General features: G+C 37.2%; 6 protein-coding genes across 8 annotated transcripts; 2 read left to right on the forward strand and 4 right to left on the reverse strand.

Annotated features, from left to right (window-relative positions):
- The first annotated feature begins 1,314 nt into the window (after window positions 1-1,314).
- On the forward strand, window positions 1,315-3,650 carry LOC113713412 (dolichol-phosphate mannose synthase subunit 3). 3 transcript variants are annotated; one of them, XM_027237137.2, is made up of 6 exons: window positions 1,315-1,485; window positions 1,878-2,115; window positions 2,189-2,336; window positions 2,527-2,633; window positions 2,732-2,839; window positions 3,135-3,650. In XM_027237137.2, exons 3-6 carry the CDS (start codon window positions 2,255-2,257, stop codon window positions 3,192-3,194), a joined length of 357 nt encoding a protein of 118 aa, XP_027092938.1. In that variant the 5' UTR covers window positions 1,315-1,485; window positions 1,878-2,115; window positions 2,189-2,254; the 3' UTR covers window positions 3,195-3,650. The 3 variants fall into 3 exon arrangements, with proteins under 3 accessions (XP_027092938.1, XP_027092939.1, XP_027092940.1); XM_027237138.1 differs by having other exon boundaries at window positions 1,950-2,115; XM_027237139.1 differs by lacking the exons at window positions 1,315-1,485; window positions 1,878-2,115 and having other exon boundaries at window positions 2,419-2,633.
- A 2,026-nt stretch (window positions 3,651-5,676) lies between these two features.
- LOC113714303 (protein PHOSPHATE-INDUCED 1-like) lies at window positions 5,677-6,903 on the reverse strand. The gene has a single exon (XM_027238086.2). It carries the CDS (start codon window positions 6,785-6,787, stop codon window positions 5,837-5,839), a length of 951 nt encoding a protein of 316 aa, XP_027093887.2. The 5' UTR covers window positions 6,788-6,903; the 3' UTR covers window positions 5,677-5,836.
- A 2,821-nt stretch (window positions 6,904-9,724) lies between these two features.
- On the reverse strand, window positions 9,725-10,914 carry LOC113713654 (protein PHOSPHATE-INDUCED 1-like). The gene has a single exon (XM_027237434.2). The coding sequence runs from the start codon at window positions 10,801-10,803 to the stop codon at window positions 9,856-9,858; it is 948 nt and encodes a 315-aa protein (XP_027093235.1). The 5' UTR covers window positions 10,804-10,914; the 3' UTR covers window positions 9,725-9,855.
- Window positions 10,915-12,951: 2,037 nt separating this feature from the next.
- LOC113714319 (protein PHOSPHATE-INDUCED 1) lies at window positions 12,952-14,207 on the reverse strand. The gene has a single exon (XM_027238107.2). It carries the CDS (start codon window positions 14,090-14,092, stop codon window positions 13,133-13,135), a length of 960 nt encoding a protein of 319 aa, XP_027093908.1. The 5' UTR covers window positions 14,093-14,207; the 3' UTR covers window positions 12,952-13,132.
- Window positions 14,208-15,784: 1,577 nt separating this feature from the next.
- LOC113713457 (protein PHOSPHATE-INDUCED 1-like) lies at window positions 15,785-17,043 on the reverse strand. Its single transcript, XM_027237185.2, has one exon. It carries the CDS (start codon window positions 16,897-16,899, stop codon window positions 15,922-15,924), a length of 978 nt encoding a protein of 325 aa, XP_027092986.1. The 5' UTR covers window positions 16,900-17,043; the 3' UTR covers window positions 15,785-15,921.
- Window positions 17,044-18,421: 1,378 nt separating this feature from the next.
- On the forward strand, window positions 18,422-19,350 carry LOC113715040 (uncharacterized). Its single transcript, XM_027239190.1, has 2 exons — window positions 18,422-18,738; window positions 18,909-19,350. The coding sequence occupies exons 1-2, from the start codon at window positions 18,422-18,424 to the stop codon at window positions 19,348-19,350; spliced, it is 759 nt and encodes a 252-aa protein (XP_027094991.1).
- The last annotated feature ends 2,426 nt before the right edge of the window (window positions 19,351-21,776 follow it).

Raw genomic sequence — 21,776 nt, forward strand, 5'->3', positions numbered from 1 at the left:
ACACACAGATTTGGAAAACTCTTTGGGGACTGAATATTAAGCATAAAATCAAGCTGTTTATATGGAGGTGCATTACTAATACCTTAACAGCCAGGGAAACGATATTCAGAAGGACAAAACAAGGCACACCCATTTGCTCTAGGTGCGGAGAACATATGGAAACAGTGGAACACATTCTGTTTCACTGCCATCAAGCTCAGAAGGTTTGGAAGATTGCACCAGTACAATGGGATGGCATTCAAAGTCAGACGAGCTGTTTCAAGAAATGGTGGGCAGCATTAATTCAAGCCAGAAGCAGGAAGGAAGGTAGGCACCACATTGCTCTGACGGCTAACATACTTTGGCAACTATGGAAAGACAGGAACGAAAGGGAGTTCGAAGGGAAGGAAAGAGAAAGTATGAAAATTGTACAGAAAGCCAACACAGAATGGATGGAGTATGAGGAAGTTGGTAAAGAGAAGGAAAAAGAAAGTACAGTAGAAACAGATGAAGCAAAGGAAAGAGTAAGGGAGACAGGAAGGGAAGAGGAAGAGCTGATGGAACTTCAGATCACTACAAACAAATCAGTTGAGGGGCACAAACTGTGAATTGGTGTTGTAGCCAAACAGATGGGGGAAAGAATTAGAGCTGAATGGGCGCTAGTAGATAGAAGCACGCAAAAGGACATCCAAGATGAAGCTGGAGCAGTGAGGCTGGCACTAATGAAAGCAAGACAACTAAGTTGGCAAAGGATCAAGGTTATGAATGCTAACAAGCAACTTATTGCATTGCTAAAAGCTGGGAAAGGGGATAATCCAAACACTGCCACGCTAGTTGAAGATATTAATGCCTTAGCTAATCTGTTTCAAATGTGCTCTTTTGAAGAAGCAAATATTAGTAATATGACTTTATATAACCATCTTAGCAACTATGCTCTAAGCATACTAATGGATGAGGAGAGGATCTTTGACTCTTCTTAAGTGTCCTGGTACACTGTGTAGAGTGGATTGAGCAGTTGCTCAAATATTGTACAGTTTCAATATCTATAAAATGTCATCTATCGTTTCCGGAAAAAAAAAATGATAGTTAAAAGATATATTTTTTGTTTTCTTTGTCTTTAATTTCCTATGTATAATGTACAATGTTACCTTAGTTGCCATTTTTAAGTTATAGCAATAAAAAAAAAAACAAAGAGTTGGTTTGTTATAAGAAATTTAATTAAAAGAAAATTAATGTTTTTATACTATTTGTTGTTTAAGTACTACTAATTATATGATAATGTGGACACTAATAGTATACTCTATAAGAAAACTAATTGTTACTTAGGTACAGGACACTTTATCAGAAAAAATTGAACAAAATAACAAAAAGGACTATTGATAACTATTATTGCAAGCTCTCTTCTTTTCGTTCCATGCCCCTTTTCTTTCGTTCTATCCTTCCCTTCTTTGTTTCTCTTCCTAGAAAGAATTGCCAGTTGATTGATTGATTGCAGTTTTTCCTCAGGTGAGTCTCTCAATACTTGGCCTCTCAATTGTGGTTTTGGTGCTTCTGTTAAGGTCTATTGCTTTTCAGGAAATTTGGGAATTGGGTTTCTTTTCTTGAATTTTTGTATTGATCTGGGTTGAAATGTTTAATTAGCATTGGTCTGGCGTAATTAGTGTTGTTATTGTGTTGTAATGTGTTTGCTTTGTAAATGATCTTCTTTGTGTCTTTGTGTTTCTGATGATTTTGATTTGATTTAAATGGTTTGCATGCTGAAATTTAATCGTTTTAATTTGTTACGAGTCTTGTTTGATCTGTGGATTTTGTAATGAGGATATGAAAAAAGAGAGGGTCTTTGTATTCTGAGCCCAAGCTTTATCCTTTTTTCTGATCAAATTCGTGGGTATCTGAAGGTGGGTTCTCGAGGTTTATCAATTTCTTGGAGGTTTTTATTCTAATCTGTTGAAGTTGGGTGCTTTGATCAGTGTTCCATGATACTCTCGTTAAGAAATGATTCCGATCTTAGTTGATTGGTTAATTGAAGTGGTGGAAGTCAATAAGGAAAATAGGAGAAGAAGGTGATTCGTGGGAGTAGTTCTTGTTAAAGCTGAAAGGTATCTTCAGAGGAAGACTGCCATTCAAGCTGCTGAGGTACAAGTTTTACACTTATTCTTCTTCTGTTCTTTAGATGATGCAAACTCTTACTCCTTTCTCGCACTTTCAGGAGTTTGTCGTTAGCCAAAATAGACCGAAGTCAACCAGTATAACACGGCTAATTCAAGGTTATGAGATGCATTCATTTAAGTCCAACTTTGATTCGTGGCCATCAGGATCAGCACCTGTTGCTGAGGAGGGAAGAGGAAAAGTAGCAGGTAAGTTGGTTTCATTTGAAAACAAACTTGCCCTTTGGTTGGGTGCGTTTCTTTAATTCTGGAACTCTCTCATACTTGACAGCTTTGCTGAAACAATGAAGTGGAGTTCTAGCTTGCTATATGCAGTAGACACTTGTTTAGAATTTTCGTAATTGAAGTATCACTAAGGTGAAGGATCTTTCTCTGACAGTTAAAATGAAGCATATTCTGAAGATTCTGGCATTGCTAGTGGCTATTTCTGCCTTTTGGATTGGCCTTTTACAAGCGTCAGTAATTCCAGAGAGCTATACGTGGTTGGTGAGCTTCTTCTTCTTATCTTGGTTATTTCTTCACATATCTTCATTCTCTTTCTCATATTATGGGATTTAGCTGACAAATTGTCTTTGGTACCCAAGTTGCCGCTCTATTTCATTGTCTCTCTAGGATGCTATGGAGTCTTAATGGTTGGAGTTGGCCTGATGCAATTTCCAACTTGTCCTCAAGAGGCACTTCTCTTACATCAGGTATTTTTACATTGTTTATGTTCACTAGACAAGTTGCGGATCATGCTGCTCTTGTGTGGATTATAATTGGCAACTGGTGGAAATCGCCAGTCTTATCTCCCCAGCATGCCTCTTTCCATTCAGGAAACCTAAATGAGAAATAAAATATTACACATCTGCTTGTTTTCTTTTGGCTGAAGAAGCGTGGTTCTGGGGGGCGACAAAACAAGCAAATTTAGAGTCAGATGTGTAAATCAATGAAATCGTCTTTTCTTTTTCTTTTCAGATTTATGTTATACAATTTTTCCTCGTGTAGGATATCCTTGAAGCCAGGGACTTCCTGAAGAACAAAGGGGTAGATGTTGGTTCCAATTGATTATCATGCTGGAGTTTTAATGTCAGATAATTATGAGAAGTTTTAACTCAAAGGAGTAAGCAGAGGCATATCAATTGAAGAAAGGAGCAGAGATTTTCGAGTTTCGCTGAATCAAGATCTAATGTTCGACTTGTCCTAAATGCATAGGTCTATGATAGATTTTGGCAGCGCATTATTTGGTTGAGCATTTTGTATGATCCGCCTGATCATTTTCAGATGCCCATATGGATCATTTGGCTCCCCTGCCTCTTACTTGAAGCTTTTCTTGCTACTTCTCTATGTTAGACTTTTTTTTTTTTTTTTTTAAAGTAACAAATGATTTTTGCTCTGTATTGTATGCTAATTTGAGTTGATCATGAACTATCCTTCTCATAAAATGCTTACTCCTTGCCGATGTTTTGTTTGGCAGAGTACTGTGTATTATGAATGCCAATAACAGAAACAATTGACTCAAAATTTTTATACTTATCAAGCCAGTACCAGAGCTAATTGTATGGTACTTCATCTGCTAATAATTGAAAAGCTCATATTAGCTCATGGTTTCATCAAAATTCAATAGGAAATTGTGCATGTCCTTGTGATATAGGTTGACTTGTAAACTGTTAACACAAAATATGAAAATTGTGACTGTAGCCTTTTTTTTTTTTTTTTTTTTGCAACAAAATAGAATTCATGCATATGTGTGTGCATAAATACTAATACACATATCAGTTGAATTTCAAAAGAAGAGTATTTCTACTTCATATGTGCTTATATGTATATTAATCAAACTTTAAAAGAACTATTCTATTTCTCTAATTTTGAAGTTGGGTCAAATTTTATACCCCTGAAACATTACATCAATGAAACCAAAACATTCTTTGGAATCACATATTCTAAAAAATCTTATTGTAAAATTCATTTTATTGTAATTATCATCAACTAATTCCCTAACTTGATTTATTAAAATTTTCCAAAAAGTCAATGTATTTACAACAAGAAGTATAATGTTCTTTCAAACACAACTATTCTTTGTTTGTGGTAAATTCTTGGATGGACCCAGTCTTTCACCTGGATATAGACCAAGTGGAATTAAACTGCTATGCTGCTCCTAATTTTATTTCATTTTTATTTGTTTATTTTGATTTTGGAGATCTTTACAGGTGCATCTATCTTACACCAAATCTTACACCAGACCTTTCCAGGTAATTGGACGTATATGAGCAAAAATAAAAATGGTTTTGTTGCTCTCCACTACAATTGCTGTTTCGATGAGTACCTGATCAATTATAAAGCCCATTGAAGAAAATAAAAACTTGTATTTCAGCAATTTGTAGTTTTTTTTTTTGGTATACGGAAGGTCTCAAATCCGAAAACTCTCGTTTACGTTTTCATCCCTCGTAACACTCAATTCATCTCTCCCCTAGTAATTTGTAGGTTACTAGATAGTTTCTGAATTTTTTATTACTTGTCTGAGGCATAATGGTAGAAAATGCATTCAATGTGTGAGGCAAGGCAATCTCATTGTTGCCCTTTTGAATCTTAAACACCTAATTATGGTTTGGTAGGAAATTAAATTAGCAGGATCAGGTAATAAATTTTTAGGGGACAAAATCAAGAATTAAACCTTATTTTTGGTAAGGCAAAGATGACAAAATAAAGACAAAGTACAACGAAAAATGTGAAAATTTGATTTTATATCATTTTATTTGCTATCACTGTGAGGTGTTCAAAAGTGTGATTGAAACTTTTTCGATTTGTATGATAGTTAAAAGATATATTTTTTGTTTTCTTTGTCTTTAATTTCCTATGTAAAATGTACAATGTTACCTTAGTTGCTATCTTAAAGTTATAGTAATAAAAAAAACTAAGAAATCATTTGTTTTTATACTATTTGTTATTTAAAAATAGTACTAATCATATGATAATGTAGACACTTTATTAGTATACTCTATTAGTTGTTTTTATACTCTATTAGTATACTTTACAAGAAAACTAATTGTTAGTTAGGTAAAGGACACTTTATCAGAATAAATTAAACAAAATAACAGAAAGAATTATTGATAACTATATTTCAAAAGACAAACATTTTCACTTAAAAGACAATTAATGAGTTCTGTACCTTCAGTATTAGATTACAATAGATTGCAGTTCTTGTATTTTCTTTCAAGCCGAAACCAGTAATAAATAAATTTTATGAAAATTCAAGCCATTTCCTTCCTTCCTTGTTAATTTTATCCATTAAAAGTGAAGTTACAAAAAATTTTGAGAATTTGATTCCCTTCTGTTCCCAATTTTCGTATCCATTTCTCACTTATCATCCAAATTGTATACTCAATCCATTATTCAATGGTGGACTTGTAAGAAGCAAAGCGTCAAGCTTTTAAATGCTTTTAAAGTTCAAGGATTTCACCAAACTAACGAACAACATTATTGAATGTAACAACGCGGACGGTAATACATCAAAGATGGTGCTAAATTGTAAAATCTGGAACCATTTGACTTAAAAAAAATATAACTGAAGTTGTATTAACTGCATAACCAAATCAACGAATGAATTAATATATTCTTTAACCTATGAACTACAAATGATTTTTTTTTTTTTTTGGCCATCCTCACATATCATAATTTCTATGTACAAGCCACACCTATAATTAAGAAGTTCAAACGAAAGTGGAACACGAATTTGAGGTGGGATCAAAAAGAGCAGGAAGCAAGTACTTCCTCCCGTTGACGCCATTGCAGTTGTAGCTAGCACCAGTTGCAGAGTCCACAAGCAAGTTCCCGGCATAGCCCGGATAAGCCCCTTTAGCATAAATTCCGGGACATGCCGATGCAGCCTCAAGTGGTGCAGTTGCTGGTCCCTGATAGTAGCCATTCCCAAAAGGGTTGGTGACAGTCCCGGCCAAAAGGCTAGCCAGATTGATCACCATTCCATCCATACCCACATCATTGTTTGGTGCAACCAACGGTGGGCTCTGTGGTCCGTAGAGGGGCTGGTGGAATGGCCAGGCACATTGACCCGGGCACTGAGTTTCTGAATTTCCAACCCAAATATAAGTAAACTTTTGAGCATTACTTTTGTTCTTCTGAACGATTGTAGTTTGTTTGGAAGGGAGAGAACCATGAGTCCCGCATTTGCTAGAGCAGAACCCTTCAACAGCTACGTCGGACGAAGTCAGGACTACATTGATGGCATTGACTTGGCCATTCTTGGCAGCCAGCTGTTCAATTTGCTGCATTTTCAGGGGTTTGCCTAAAGAATATTTCTCGTCCAGAATTTGGGTGCCAAGTGCGAGCTCGACTGGATTCTTGGACTTGATCAGGCTGTAGTATTTATCAGTGGACTTGATCCAAGCTGCAACTGAGGGCTGGACTTGCGATTGGGGCGATGAGAGGGAGGTAATGAAATCAGATATAACAGCTCTTTGGGATGGCTTGAATTGTCCATACCAAATGAGATTAATTGAGACTTTCCCAGTAAGGAGAGGGCCCTTGTGGTATTGAAAAAGCATATTTTCTTGGAGGAGGACTCTTCCAGCGAAAACAACATTGAAAACCAATGCAAGCATCAGCAGTTGCATTGTGATCTGAGAGAAAATCTTAGAGGCCATGTTTTAAACTTGGAGGAGACTCACAAAAAAAAAAACTTTGATGCTGAACGAGGATTTGTATTAATGAAAGATCGGGGTTAGAGGTACTAGTGAAAGTAGGTGTTTGTTGTTGCGAAGTTGTTGGATTGGGAGGCATTTATATAGTAGCAGCAGCTAGCGGTGGAGTATGAAAAAAGCCAGAAGGAAGGGTCGAAGAAACTGAGGAAAGTGAATTGTTGTGGACTGTCAAGCACCTGAAATTGTGAGAAAAGATCCAACCTTCCTTTGACGCGTTACATTTTAACGATATCCTGTTGGCAAGTTTTCAATGGTCTCTCCAACCGACCAGCGGCTGGGCGTTGATCATGGCCATTTGACCACAAAAAAAGGTGCTCAAGTGGTTTCTGATTTCCTCTACTCTACTCTACTGGCCAGTTGAGATGTGAGGATGGGTGATCCAATTCCAGGGAACGACGTTTTGGATTAAGGAAAAAGTGCACTCATCAAAGTCAAAATTCAATATCTTTAATAATCTGAGTATTAGATAATACACACCCATACGTGGGTTCATGGAAATTCCTTTTCCAGCTTCCAAGTTCCTAGGTTCAATGTTGTTTCGGGTTTCTTTCAAAAAAAAAAAGAAAAGAAATGTTGTTGTTCCTTACAAAATTATTTCGGGCTAACATCGTAACAAAATCATTGACAAAAGAAAATATCCAAAATTTTGTGCAAAGAAATACTGAAGAAAAATATCAAATTTTGCTCGTAAAATTAAGGTATTAATTTTTAGATTTTTTAAAGTTTGATAGTGTAACTTACAAAAAAAAAAAGGTGTGATAATATGGCCTATTTTATTATTGCTAATAGGGAGTACCTCCATTCCTTCTCTCTCTCTCTCTTTTATTATAATTTCAAGTCCTTTAAAGTAGAATTTGTTTGGATTGCTTGTTTCCGTCGAAAAATATTATCATTTTCCGTGATCACATTTCCCTATCACCTTTGTCCCTCACATATATCAAATCGCTACAGTAATTTTTCCATGAAAAATAACGGAAAATGCAATCCAAACACAACCGTAATTTCTTTATTCTTGTGACCTTAACTATTTTCAAGCATCAAGATACTTTTTAGCATTTTATATGAAGCGTTGACGGACATGGGTTCAAAATATGGGTGGTATTGGCAAGCATAATATTTGCGACAACAGGAAAACCAAGTGAAATTGTCAGAGAGATCTCTCAGATTATCCCTAATTTCTATATACAAGCTAAACCTTACAAATTACAATAAGGTTCAAACCAAAGTGGAACAAGAATTAGAAACTGTGGAGTGTGGAAGAAAAGCAAGAGAGAAGGGTCGGGGAAACTGAGGAAAGCGAATAGCTGTGGACACCACACCTGAAATTGTGAGAAAAGATCCACCAGTTTTCTTTTCTCGACGCGTTACTTTTTAATGGTTTCTTGTTGGCAAGAAACCGACCAGCAGCTGAATGCTGAGCTGATCATGGCTATGATTTTGACCCCAAAATAAAAGAGCTCAAGAAGTGTTTTCTGATTTCTCCATCTCCACTCCACTGGCATGTGAATATGTGATGTTGGCTAATCCAATTTGGGAAAAAAAAAAAAAAGACGTACTATTTGATTTGGGGGAAAGTCAAGTTATTAAAGTCAAAATCCTTTTTCTTTTATTATTTAAAAAATCTTCCAAGCTCGTAGGTTCAACTTTGTTCCTTGTTTTGTAGTATTCTCGTTTTCTTTAATAATTAGATGACCCTCGGACGTCAACCAGAAATTTGTTTTAGAATACAAATCATCATATATATGCAGGATGTCTTAATAGTAGTATATGATCCAGACAGGGCTAATGATCGTTTGCTATTGATTAACTTACCTAAACCAACTGCGTATACATAGCTTACATCTCGTTGTCCCTCCCATGGTCTGTGCCAAACTAGAGACGGGCTTCTGCAATGTGCAGTGGATGAAGATGATTTTTCAGAATTTGCAATATCTATTCTTCCTAGAACACTAGCACCATATGATGAAGTGGCTAGGCCAGAAGAGTGGATTCTTACGTACCATGCGGATCTAAATATGCTGTATTTGACGATGGGACAGTCAGAGTGTAGCCTCTTGGACCATTATTTGCACAAAGTTCGCTAGGCTTTCCTCTGAATCCACTACTTATTGCTTGTACTTGTTATTTTGGAGCATTGGAAGCTCTACTTTTGTTTTCTTCTTTCCCTTGCTGATGCATTCAATAATATTGTGGTAAAATCATCTTTTACTTGTTAATCAAATGATACATATTCTAAGTAAGAACGCTTTGGATGTTTCAATTTTCTGAGTTTGTTGCCTGTTTCAAGAATTTATTAAAATTCATTCAGGTAATGAGAGCCAAATTTTAACTACGTCTGCAAAGGCATTGCTGGGATTCAAGAATAGAAGTAGCAATCACTGTCGTTGCCATAAGTTTTACACGGAATGGAAACACTACAGCGGTGTGTCTTCATTGCTTTGGGTCCCTCTTGTCATTCCTTCATACCCTTTTTTAATTTTTAGTTCATCATTATGTTAGTTTAGGCCTTGATAATGTCGCTTAAAATCAGTAAAATCAAGTGCTATACACACGGCACGCATATGCATTTACATCCTCTCGATAAGACCATTGATCTGATTGATGTGCAGTATTAAATTTATTTTGGAGATGCTGTTATCTGCTTTTGTTGTTAATCATACATGATGGTTTTGTTCTTCATTTGCTGAAAAGGTTACTGGTAATCAATTAATGTCCAGCTTTGAAGAGTTCACAATTATTTGCATTTTCAAACGCCATAGACTGATCACATTAAAAATGTATACGCAACATTTGACTATGAAAATCTGTCATCAAAATTCTCGCACAGGTTTATGTGCTGAGGCCTAGATGACTGAAAATATGCAAACGAAACTCTCATAATAGTATAATTATTAACTGCATAATCTCAAATCAATGAATGAAATACCATCATATACGCATGTACATTCCATTTTCTGTCCTCACTAGCCAAATTGTATATACTTACGAGATTACTGAACTACCACGAATTCTTAAACCAAAGTGGAACACGAATTGCTAGTAGGATCATAAAGGGCAGGAAGCAGGTATTTCCTGCTATTTACACCATTTGCGTTGTAGCTGGCACCAGTTGCAGAATCCACGAGCAAGTTCCCAGCATAGCCCGGATAGGCCCCTTTAGCATAAATTCCAGGACAGGCTGATGCAGCCTCAAGAGGTGCAGTTGCTGGTCCTTGATAGTAGCCATTTCCAAAAGGGTTGGTGACCGTCCCGGCCAAAAGGCTAGCCAGGTTGATCACCATTCCATCCATACCCACGTCATTGTTTGGTGCAACCAATGGTGGGCTTTGTGGTCCATAGAGGGGCTGGTGGAATGGCCAGGCACATTGACCCGGGCACTGAGTTTCTGAGTTCCCAACCCAAATATAAGCAAACTTTTGATTGTTGCTGCCCTTTGCAACAGTGCTTTTTGAATGTAGAGAACCATGAGTCCCACATTTGCTTGTACAAAACCCTTCAACTGCTACATCTGATGAAGTCAAGACAACATTGATGGCGTTCAATTGATCACCCTTTGCTGCCAGTTGTTCGATCTGCTGCATTTTGAGGGATTTGCCTAGAGAGTATTGTTCATCCAGAATTTGGCTGCCAGCTACGAGCTTGACTGAATTCGTGGCCTTGATCAGGTTGTAGTATTTCTGCGTGGAACTAAACCAGGTTGCCACTGAGGGCTGGACTTGAGACCTTGGAGATGACAGCGCGGTAATGAAATCAGATACAATAGCTCTTTGGGATGGCCTGAAATTTCCATACCAAATTAGATTAATGGTAATCTTTCCCATGAGTAGAGGACCTTTGTGATACTGAAAAAGCATAGTTTCTTGTTCCTGGAGAACTCTTCCCGCAATAACAAGATTGAGAGACATTGCTAGGAGAAGGAATTGCAGGGTGATTTTGGAGGGAACACTAACACTGGCCATAATATATGATTGAAATTGGATATTAGCAAGTGAGATGTTGAACAAAAGTTTTTGAAGTATTCTGGAAGAGGAGATGAGGAATTGGTTTTGTGGTTTGGTGTGAAGAACTTAAGGGATGGGGTGATGTTTATATACCAAGAGTTTGCTGGGAGCTGAGAAGGGTCCAGGAAAGGGTGAAAATGTTGAAGCACATCCTCAAGTTGCGAGAAAACACTAACGAGCCAGCTTTTGCAACACGGTTTTCATAAAGGGCAGCTGTGACTATAAGAGACGCTCAAAGGCTCCAGTCGACCCCAGCTGAGATGGCCTTTGACTAAGAGAAAGAAACATTTTAAGGGGATGGGCTTTTAGGCAATACTTATAATATTCTTCACTTGGACTATAGCATGTTTCTCTACACTTGATTGACTAAAAGAAGCCCTTCAACTTTCACGTAGAAAGCTCAAATAAAAAAAATTAATGCCCTAAAAACAACTGTTGTACGAGCAACTAAGCAAGTTGTAATCCACCCATAGCCTAGAATTTGGCTGTGACTGAATTAACAGTTTTCATTCCCCAAAATCCACTGGCCTTGATGGTTCCTGAGAACACCTGGAGCTTAGTAGAAGACTGACATGTTTGTCGACAGACTACCACCTACCAACTTCCAACACAAAACAAAAAGAAAAAGAAAAGGTCAAAAGGGCACTTCATATAATATTATACAGTATGGGCCTGCCTCCAATCTAATGATTGAGCGCTGTTAGACTTCAATGTTTGTCGATATGTGGAATCTTCAAATGCTAGTTCTCCAAGGTCGGTTTTATGGACTGTAGTCGGCTCCCATCTCTATTGACAAATTCACAGGGATTAAGCAAAAAGACTCCAACTTTATACAGGGAAGCAAATTTCAGCATTACTTTTCCTGTAATGCCAATACAGCAGAAGTACAAATTAATGCCTTGGTAAATACTTGTCAATTTAATTTTCGTGTACATGGGAGGCAAAAGAAGCAACGGTAAAGGCTGCCAGCAACAGCCAAGACAACTTGCCTGATGATTGATTATCTCAATTCTATTCCTATGCCCTCTAAAATTTGTTGTCAGATTCAAGTGCATCTCCAAAACATGGGGTCGCATCCTCCCGGGGATCTTTGTTTTGCCGGGCTTACATCTCCTGGCAAAAGAAATCAGGGGTTCCAATTTCCCTTCCTGCGCGTGACATTGTCCCAAGGAGATCCTGTCGATTTCGTTTGGGATATTGCGTTTCTGCCCACCAATAGTATCCAGAGAAGAGATGATCTCTTTGTAACTAGACTTGATTTTTGCCAGGATATTCCGTCGGCTTCGATGTCCGTCAAATGGTCTTGTTCTTTGCGGGAACTATCTAGATTTCCACGTCTTTAATCCCATCTTGAGGCAATCGTTTTCACTTCGAACACCCTGCTTCTTAAACTCGTATGGCGAAAATGGAAGTGCTCAATATTATTTTGCAGTATCAGCTTCTCCTGGATTTCTTCCTCCCAGCCAATATCCTGAGAATGTTTCCTTGCTCCCTAAACCCTGTTTCGGTATTGGCTACCCATCAAGCTGCTAGAGAAGTATACTAGAATTTCAGACGCATCTCCTGGATTACTTTCCAGCGAATTTTGATAATGATTTCAAGGTGGTTGTGCCCATTGCACAAACAAAAATTCGTTCTGACAATTGTAATTTTGAATTCTTCAAATACGGGACTTTGGGAAGGATTGAAACTTTTTGCAATTGACAACTTTTGAATTGAACCTCATATGCTCTCCCCTAAATTTTATAAAATTTTCTTTTACTCTCGTATTTCCTCCCTAAAAATATAAAATTTATTCACTATCCTATTTGAAAAGTGAAAAAAAAAAAAACCGCTTGAACGGATAAGAATGTGAAGGCTTTTGAAACTAAGCACAAATGAGATAAGAATAACCTGTCTAATTTTTCTTCTGTATAACAAGAATTAAAACTTAAGTCATATACGTTAGTTCAATTTTCTTCTTTATACGCATGTTTATTATTCACAGCCATTGGTTGCAGTTGAGAGCAGGAAATGATAGCTAACCAAATAAAACAATTAAACCATCAATCTTTCGTCATTTTCTATCAAGAGCTACTTGAAAATGGAAGTTGCGGAATCCCGAACTATTGTAAATATGCTATACGAAGAAATTATTATTAAAGTAATGAACCAAGCTATTTCTCTACATAGTTTACAATACCATATACATTTTTTTTAATATAAAACAATACCATGAATATTCTATCAATACTAGAATATATCATCAAACTAAGAAAGCACAGGCACAGCCCACTTCCCTAAAGGCCTAAACTAAAGTTGAACAGGTAGAAGTGGAAGGATCATATAATGCAGGAAGGAGATACTTTCTTCCATTGGTACCATGTGCATTGTAGCTTGCACCACTGGTAAGGTCTACCAACAAATCTCCAGCATAACCTGGGTAAGCCCCCTTGCCATAAATCCCAGTACAAGCTGAGGCAGCTTCAAGTGGTGCATCAGCTGGTCCCTGATAATAACCATTTCCAAAAGGATTGGTTATAGTCCCGGCCAAGAGACTAGCTAAGTTGATCACCATTCCATCCAATCCTACATCATTGTTGGGTGCCACTAAAGGTGGGTTCTGTGGTCCATAAATTGGCTGATGGAATGGCCAGGCACATTGACCTGGGCATTGAGTCTCTGAGTTTCCAACCCAAATGTAAGCGAACCTTGGGCTCTTGCCTTTGACAGTGGAGGTCTTCGAACGGAGAGAACCATGTGTCCCACATTTGCTAGAGCAAAATCCTTCAACTGCCACGTCCATTGAAGTCAAGACAACATTGATGGCATTCATTTGATCACCCTTTGCTGCTAACTGTTCAATTTGCTGCACTTTGAGGGATTTTCCCAAAGGGTAGTCTTGAAAAGAGATTTGGTGACCCAAAAAGAGTTGGAATGAAGAAGATTTCTTGGATTTGATTGCTGTGTAATACTTGTCAATGTTCTTGAACCACATTGCTACAGAAGGCTGGACTTGAGGTTGTGGTAATGAAATTAGAGAGGTGATGAAATCGGCTATGATGGCCTTTTGGGATGACTTGAATTGGCCATACCAAATAAGATTGATGGAGATTTTTCCATGAAGGAGAGGACCATTATGGTATTGGAAAAGCACAATATCTTGTTCCTTACCATTCAGTACCCTCCCTGCTGAAGCTACACTGAGAAAGGCCAGTGCCAACAATACTTGCATTAGCACTCTGGTTTGGATGTTTGTATAGGCCATAAGTAATTTCTGCAATTCAAACCCTGCTAGACCAATATGGAAACCTTATAGGAGTTGAAAGAGATAAAATTTGTGTAATTTGCTTTCTGAGGTAGAAGTTGATATGAATTGGGATGTGGCCATTAGGCCCTTATATAGTTGATTGATTTGAGTTTCTAGAGCTTTCAACCTTAGTGAAGTGCCAGCATTAGAACGTGTTGTTAGTTTAATGACACCTGTTAAGCCTGGTTGTATCTTTGCTATAGTTGACTGCTACACGGGAAAACAACATGAATTTGCCTTTTGCCAGTGCAAATTGAGGAGGGCCAGGGGCGGACTTGAAGGCTTTAATTGTTGTGTTATCAGCTTCATCCTTTATCCTTTCCTCTTGAATTTGAGTAAGAGAAACAGCGGACTTGTGGAATCCAAGGGGACCGCATGCACCTGGATTCATCCGGGCAGTTTCTTTCGGGCTGCTAAGTGCTTTGAATTTATTTTCTTGTTTTTAATTTTGTGCATGTTCCCTTGCTGTCCACTTTTGACTTGATTATGACATTTATCTACATGAATAATTTAGGGGCAATTTAGAAAAGTCAAATAGTATTAAAATGTAATCAATGGCTTTAATTAAGTTGGTTGATACAAGTATGTCGATTATTTCTCCGGTCAATCAATTTTTAATAAGAAGTGAAAGTACCAATTCCAAGTTTTGTTTTGTCTTCAGAAAATTATCTATTCCGGCGGTCCGGCCATGCAAGGGTGCAAAGAGAGATTATGGTAGTAAGCTATTATAAAATAAGAGTAAAAAAAAAAAAAACCTAAACTTTACATACTAAACAGAAGCTGATGAAGTTAAAAGATTGGTCATAATGGAAAAAAAGAAGAAGGGAAAATGACAGGTCTCAGTTGATTCCTTGATTCACAATAACTAACGTAAGTTTTTTTTTCCCCTTCTTTTTCGCCTTTTGTTTAGTCAAAATTTTGGTCTAGAATTAACTCGAATTTATTTGAACCAGTTTTGGGACTTGATGATAAGTAGCTCTAAGGACAGAAAGAGAGACTTCCTTTTATTCATAAACAAAAAAAAAATAATTAAGATAGAGAGAAACTTGATGATAAATAATTAAGGCTGACAATATTGCCAGAGCAAAAATTTTCGAACTTTTTCTGGACAATTATCAGTTTAAAAGTCTGCCGTTTCATAGTTAGATGTAACCCCATAAAATACACGTAAATTTCCCCAGCTTCCATTCGGTTGAGTTGATTTTCATTTATTTCTTTTGCTTTTCTTCTTTCACTTTTCTTTTTTTTTTTTTTCAATCATCCTTGAGTTGATTTCTTTTTATTGCTAATTAAGTACCAAAAAAGTTTGGAACATTACAGCATAGGGAAGGCCATCTCCATATTTAAAAAGAAAAAAAAAAAAGAAACTGATCAAAATTAATCATGTATGGAAACCGTTTAAAAAGTATTTCAATCTCATTTAATCATGTATTACTCCAAAAATTAAATGTAGCGCTGAATGAGCTTGGCAATTTCCAGCCATCAGACCATATTTTTACCAGTATTCCGCAATAGTTATTTGCATTCCTAGCCAAGCCATGTCGAAGTTATCTAGGAGCTTGGTTGACCAAGATCAATTTATTCTTTCTGTATCATTTTTTTGGTTGATTTTGAAAGCCATGATCATGCACCAAAATTGACAAAAGAAGCTGAAAAAATCTGTGGTAGAGTTGTTTCGCTTGTAATATTTTGATATTAAAGAATGAATGAATCAATTCTACAGCACCTATATATCAATGTCTCTATCGTTCAGTACAATAACTTTGTTTTTTTGTTTTTTTTTTCCCTCACACCAAAGTGGAACAAGTAGAAGTTGAAGGATCATATAGCGCAGGAAGCAAATACTTTCTCCCATTGCTGCCATGTGCATTATAGCTAGCACCAGTAGTAGCATCAACTAGTAAATCTCCTGCATAGCCCGGGTAAGCTCCTTTGCCATATATTCCAGGACAAGCAGCAGCAGCCTCGAGCGGTGCATCAGCTGGTCCCTGAAAATACCCATTTCCAAAAGGATTGGTAACTGCCCCAGCCAAAAGACTAGCCAAATTGATAATCATCCCATCAACACCCACGTCATTGTTTGGTGCAACCAATGGTGGGCTCTGTGGTCCATAAACAGGCTGGTGGAATGGCCAGGCACATTGACCTGGGCACTGAGTCTCAGAATTTCCAACCCAAATGTAAGCAAATCTTGGGTACTTGCCCTTGATTGCGGCCCTCGAACGGAGAGAGCTATGGGTGCCACATTTGCTAGAGCAAAACCCATCGACCACGACATCGGATGAAGTCAAGACTACGTTGATGGCATTCATTTGATCGCCCTTTGCTGCCAATTGTTCAATCTGTTGCATCTTCAGGGATTTGCCCAGAGAGTAATTTTCATCCAAATTTTGGTTGCCCAGAAAGAGATGGAGTGAGGAGGATTTCTTGGATTTGATTTTGGTGTAATACTTCTCGATGTTTTTCCACCACGTGGCAACTGATGGTTGGACTTGGGAGGACAGGGAAGGGGAGGACAGTGAGGTGATGAAATCAGTTACGATGGCCTTTTGGGAGGGATTGAATCTTCCATACCAAATAAGGTTGATTGAGATCTTTCCTGTGAGAAGAGGGCCATTGTGGTATTTGAAGACCATAGGATCCTGTTCTTGGCCTTGGCCTGTCTTACTAAGCACCCTCCCCGCAGAAGCAAAATTGAGCAATAATGAAAGAAGTAAGATGCAGATGGAGATCTTGATTGGGGTAGCATACCCTGTATAGGCCATTGGTTTAGATTTTGGTAATAATACTAACTGGAAGAAATCCCTAGTATGAAAATCGTAAGGTGAAATTCTAGAGAAGAATTGAAGCGGAGGTTAATTTATATGCTAGTATATGATCAGATAGCTTTGGATTTGAGCGAGGACATCAGCATTGGGAATGTCTTTTTATACTTGGCCGAGTGAGAACGAGACAAGAAGGTTCCTGGCTAAGAAGATGAAGAATTCATGGGTCATATGCCAGCTTGATAACGCGACGTTAAATTAATGGATGGGTGTGGTGCTTTCATTATTTGGGTGCTTCTTAACTGGCCTGGTCCCCAAAGTGGACATTGACCTTTAGTATGGAATTTATGGCAATTGAGGTGGTTTCCAGTCTGCAGAATTGAGTAGTAATGCTGGATGGGCAGCCTAAAGTCAAGAAAGTTCCAAATATCCAGCTTTGTTTAGTTTGAGTACGTCAAGTCTTTGCCCACTGCAAATGGAACTTCTCAAAGTCCAGCCATTCTCTCTTTTGGAGACCTTATTACATTTTGTGAATGAATTTGAAGTTTTAACAGTTATTGCTTAGTCTAAGTGGCATGGATCACAATTGGTTCAAGACTGTATTCTGTACACAAGCTAGATACATAGTACATTGTAATGTTCTTTTCTGTTGTTCAACTTGTCATTATTTTTCTGTTCCTGAGTAAACCATCTGTGTTTACTTTTCCTCTCGAGCAGGTGTTAAGCATTACAAAGTCGTCATATTTTACCAAACTGAAAAAAAAATGCACTTTTAGTTCTCAAGATTTAAAAGTTAAAATAAATTACTATTTCTAGTTCTCAACCTTAAAAAAAAAAAGGGTACCTACCTACCTACCTAAAATATTCAATTTTGTTATGAAATAATGATAAGATGTGGATGTCCGTTGATATTCTCTAGATGTGGCTGTCCGTTGATATTCTCAAGAAGGATTACAAGATGAAGATGTCCGTTTGCATTCTCAAGATGATAGTCACCTGTATTCTCCCTAGATTCATTGGTACATTGGATGAACTCATTTATGGATGTACTTGATGTACTAAATTCATGTATTTGTATTTAATAAGGTTCATGTACCTTTGATCTTGGATCACCTATATATAGGGGTGTATCCTACTTCCTTTGTAACCTTGTAACCTTGGAATCTGGAAGTACTTTGATCAATGAATAATACTATAGTTCTCTCTTCTCTTTTTACACTACTAATCCAATCCCTACTTTTTGGGAGTTTATTTTATTAGTTTCATAACACGTTATCAGCACGAGTCTCTACCTTGAGTTAAGGAGAAGCACGAGTCTCTACTTTGAGCGAAGGAAAAGCACGAGACGCTGTCAAGGTTCTGCCCGAATAACTTTTGACTACTTATCAAGGTAAATTTTTTCCTACGAATCTATTGCATAGTCTTATGGCTAATCTCACAAAACAAGAGTTCATACCTCTTGATATTTCTGGAAAAAAATTATTTATCGTGGGTTTTGGATGTTGAAATTCATCTTGAGGCAATGGGTCTTGGTAATACTATTATTGATGAGAATGATGCCTCAAACCAAGACCGTGCTAAGGCCATGATTTTCCTTCGTCGTCATTTAGATGAAGGATTAAAAGTAGAGTATCTTACTGTCAAAGATCCTCTTGTCCTTTGGCGAGATTTGAAAGAAAGATTCGACCACCTGAAGTTGGTCGTTCTTCCAAAAGCCCGATTTGATTGGCTCCACTTACGACTACAAGATTTCAAATCTGTCAACGAATATAATTCAGCCATGTTCAGAATTACTTCTCAATTATCATTGTGTGGCGAAAAAGTCACTGATGAAAATATGTTAGAGAAAACATTCTCTACTTTTCATGTCACTAATATGCTCCTGCAGCAGCAATATAGAGAGAGAGGATTTAAAAAAAATATTCTGAACTTATTGCATGTCTTCTGTTGGCTGAACAAAATAATGAATTACTGCTGAAAAATCATGAGTCCCGACCAACTGGTGCAAGTCCATTCCCTGAAGCGAATGGGACTCAATTTCAAAATTCTGGTCGAGGTCGTGGACGTGGCCGTAGAGGTGGCCGTGGAAGAGGCCGTGGACGTGGCCGTGGCCGTGTACGTGATCGTAGTAGATTTGTGCCTCGTGAAGATTATAGCCGTGGCAAGCAACAAAATATTTCCCAAAAAGGAGAAAATAACTACGATCCGAAAGAAGGAGAAAAGAAAGTTTATGAAGAAAAATGCTACCGATGTGGTATGGAAGGTCACTGGTCCCGTACCTGTCGTACGGCTGAACATCTTGTTGACCTCTATCAAGCATCATTGAAAAAGAAGGACAAAAATGTCGAGACAAATTTTATCGACCAAAAGGATGCTTATGATGATGATGATGTTGACATGACACACCTGGATATTGCCGATTTCTTTGAGCATCCTGAAGATGCAAAATGATCATATTTTTAATATTTGTCTAGATGTTTGATAAATTGTTAGTCTTGCAGGATTGTCTATTACTTTGGTATGTTGTTTGATATGTTGTTAGTTTTAATTTACTTTGCAAATGTCTATTCTCGCATCTTTTATCAATGTTTAGTTTCATTTATTTTCTTCCTGAAGAAGAAATGGATGCCAAACATTTGGGACTATATAATGGTGATGATAATATTTGTCTCATTAATAGTGCTTCTACGCACATTATATTGAAAAATAAAAGATATTTTTCTTCTTTAGAGATGAGAGAGACAAATTTAATACCATCAGTGGTAGTGCAAAATTAATTGAGCGCTCTGGAAGAGTCACTCTATTTTTCCCTGAAGGAACCAAAATTGTCGTAAATAATGCACTACTCTCTCCCAACACTCGAAGAAATTTATTAAAGATATCCGTCGAGATGGATATCAAATTGAGACACTGAATGAGATAATAATAAAAATCAAGTCAGATGAAAGTTGATTATATCATATTAATCATTCGAGGGTGTAATGGTTATCGATATAGTTATCTTTATTCTCATTTGATTTATAATCATCACATGCAGTAAACCAGCAGTTTACTGATCCCAATGAATATATGATTTGGCAAAAGTGAGAATATTTGAATGTCGACAAGTATTTATACATACCCCCTTTATATTATACATGGCTCCAAAAGAAATTGATATCGGATATGCATCACCTTTTACGATTAAATATCGTAAAATATTGATGAGTGATCTATCCCGACATTAGGGGGAGGACAAGATCAACCGAAAGGAATCCTCATATAAAATAATGTGAACTAGAAGTTCAAGAAATTCTTCATTTGAAGAAAATTATATTTATCGACTCCAGAAGAGTTATTAAATCAACTATTCCTGCAGGAAATACTCTTGTTAAAATTGATGTCCCTGAAGGACATGTACCAGTGCTACAAATAAAGGCCGGCCTACCTATATAAGGTATACATTGATTTCAAATATCTCCGAAGATTAAATAAATGTCATGACAAAATTTAACCTCCTGAAGAGGTCGCTCCTGAAGAGCCAGCTCCCGAAGAGCCAGCTCCTGAAGAGAATGAAATTATAAAAAAGTTAATTGGAGCCTAATGAAATGTAGCACTTGATATTATAGAAGTTGATGAGGATCATGAATCTAGATCAGTTGATGAATGTCGGCATAGAAATGATTGACCAAAATGAAAAGGCCAATACAATCTGAATTAGATTCACTGGCTAAAAGAAATGTTTTTGGGCCTGTAGTCCAAACGCCTGAAGGTGTCAAGCCAGTTGGATATAAATGGATTTTTGTGAGAAAAAGGAATGAAAAGAATGAAATAGTGAGATATAAAACAAGACTTGTAGCCCAAGGCTTTTCACAAAGGTCTGGATTTGATTATGATGAAACGTATTCACCTGTAATGGATACGATCACATTTAGATATCTTGTGAGTATTGCAGTGCATGAAAAACTTGATATGCGTCTGATGGACGTTGTCACTGCTTATTTGTATAAGAATCTTGACAATAATATTTACATGAGAATCCCTGAAGGATTCAATATGCCTGAAGCATGTAAATCAAATCCTAGAGATATGTATCCTATTAGAATACAAAAGTCTTTGTATGGGCTCAAGCAATCTGGACGTATGTGGCATAACCGCCTCAATGAATGCTTAACTAAAATGACCCAATATGTCCATGTGTTTTTATCAAGAGAAATGGGTCAAATTTTGTGATTATTGCGATATATGTTGATGATCTCAATTTGATTGGAACTCCTGAAGAGATCCAAAAGGCTGTCGAATATTTGAGATCAAAGAGTTTGGAAAGACAAAATTTTGCCTTGGTTTACAAATTGAGCATTTAGAGAGTAAAATTTTTATCCACCAACCTACTTATACCCAGAAGGTATTAAAGCGATTTCGTCTGGATAAAGCACATACATTAAGTACCCCAATGGTCATCAGATTATTGAATCCTAATAAGGATCCCCTTAGGCCACAAGAGGAACATGAAGAGATACTTGGTCCTGAAGTACCATATCTCAGTGCATTTGGTGCGCTTATTATCTTGCTAATTGTACAAGACCAGATATATCATTTGCTGTGAATTTATTAGCAAGATTTAATTCCTCGCCTACAAGACGACGTTGGAATGAAGAATGGTGAGATTGATGTGCTACAAATCCGATCGGATAATAATTTGGCAGATTTGTTTACCAAGGCTTTGCTGACTGCTACGTTTGGGAAACTGGTGAAGAATATTGGTATGCGTCGGCCAAAAGATCTCATATAATGTTTGCATCAGGGGTAGAATTTATTACACAAGAATAGTGTACTCTTTTTCCTTCACTAGGGTTTTTATCCCACTGGGTTTTTCCCTAGTAAGGTTTTAACGAGGC

This window comes from Coffea arabica, chromosome 10c (genome assembly GCF_036785885.1).
Source record: "Coffea arabica cultivar ET-39 chromosome 10c, Coffea Arabica ET-39 HiFi, whole genome shotgun sequence".
NCBI lineage: Eukaryota > Viridiplantae > Streptophyta > Magnoliopsida > Gentianales > Rubiaceae > Coffea > Coffea arabica.